Below are 1,500 nucleotides of genomic sequence, written 5' to 3' on the forward strand. Positions count from 1 at the left end.
AATACCTGGATCAGTGTATTTGAATTGGATACAGATAGAACATTAAAATGACAGCACATAGAAATGTGAAAAACATGTTTGCAAAAATGCAGTAATTCTTTTTTTATCAAAAAGTTACTTATAAAACTAAAAAACAAATTGAACTCAACTGGCTTATGATTCCCTTCAAGTAAACAGTCCCATTCCTGATTTAAAAACCAACTGGAATGTAATAGTAAAGAATAGACTGCCTTATAAATGCTGTATGCTGTAGGAGCTTTCAGTGGTTCACACTGGCAGCAGGACCAGCATCTTCCTCATGGCGACTTCTTGGACGGGCATCTGTTTGCTCCTGATTCCCTGACTACTAACCTCATTATTCACAGTAAGCAGGATGGTCTGGATGTCTGTACCCCTGGAAACATAAAAATGTATTAAAAAATTATTATTTAATAGTACATATAGATTTTGTGCATGTAATCCTTTATCGTTTTCTCTACTTTGTCTACTCAAATTATCAAAAAACTCAATTTTTTATCAATTATAAAAAACTGCATGTAACAAACTTACATTGGACAATGCTGCTTTAGACTTCGGCAAAGTGACTGAATAAACCAGGAGCCCTCTTTTGGCCTTCTATAAGAAAGGTGACCATCAGTGGTTGACCTGGCAATAAGGAAATCCGTGTCAGCCGGGATTGTGATATTAAAACCATCACCATCTTCCTCCATCTCTGACTCTCCATCATCTGGAGCATCCGCTTGGACATGCACACGTTGCTGATTTCTTTTCCCACGACATGCTTGTATGAAAAACAGCTTGGGCTTCCCGGCTAGCCTCTGGCAGTTTTTGCCATTGAAAGGCTCTCGTATTTCATCAACAGAAATAACAGCACCATCGGTTCCACAGACTCCTTCCTTTATGCCATGCGAGAGGATGCAGCACACAAAGCAGTCTCCATCTACTGTCTTCCCCACGTCCTTGAGGAGATTCTTCATCTCAGCTGCAGTTTTATTTCTGTGCTCCACCACCTTAAACTTCAGCCAGTGGAACACTTCGGCAAGACTCTCTGGGGTTTAAAAGAAAGAATAAGAGCAACTCCATCAATCCAGTTGAACAAATAATTAAAAAAAAAATTATAATTACAAATATTATAATTTATAATTGAATACAAATTGTAATTATTCTTAAAACTATTTCTAAAAGTATAAATAAACAGATAATTATAATTATTCAAGCAAATCCAATTATTTAAAGTTTTCCTCACACAATGACTAAAAGTAAATACGTTTAAGGAGTATTTCACCCCAAAATGAAAATGTACCCATTTTTAGGCCATCCGAGGTGTAGATGACTTTGTTTCTTTGTATCGGAACAGATTTGGAGATATTAAAAAACGGCCCTGATTACATCACTTGCTTACCAATGGATCCTCTGCAGTGAATGAGTGTCATCAGAACGAGAGTTGTTGATCAAAAACAGCTGATAAAAACATCACAATAATCCACACAACTCCAGTCT

The 1,500-nt window shown here is 36.8% G+C and overlaps 1 protein-coding gene across 1 annotated transcript; it reads right to left on the reverse strand.

Moving 5' to 3' along the window:
• Nucleotides 1–149: 149 nt before the first annotated feature.
• Nucleotides 150–1,307, reverse strand: LOC107578309 (caspase-8-like). The gene is made up of 3 exons (XM_016264275.1): nt 1,304–1,307; nt 550–1,048; nt 150–394 (listed from the first exon to the last, which is right to left on the reverse strand). Exons 1-3 carry the CDS (start codon nt 1,305–1,307, stop codon nt 268–270), a joined length of 630 nt encoding a protein of 209 aa, XP_016119761.1. The 3' UTR covers nt 150–267.
• Between the last annotated feature and the right edge of the window lie 193 nt (nt 1,308–1,500).

The sequence above is a fragment of the Sinocyclocheilus grahami genome, unplaced genomic scaffold, assembly GCF_001515645.1.
Source record: "Sinocyclocheilus grahami isolate Dianchi unplaced genomic scaffold, SAMN03320097.WGS_v1.1 scaffold9682.1, whole genome shotgun sequence".
NCBI classification, from domain to species: Eukaryota; Metazoa; Chordata; class Actinopteri; order Cypriniformes; family Cyprinidae; genus Sinocyclocheilus; species Sinocyclocheilus grahami.

What these genes read in the sequence shown, in the direction of transcription:
- LOC107578309 (XM_016264275.1), bottom strand. An exon ending in CTAAAGCAGCATTGTCCAAT is followed by an intron (nt 395 to 549) that starts GTAAGTTTGTTA and finishes TTATGTTTCCAG; the next exon opens with GGGTACAGACATCCAGACCA.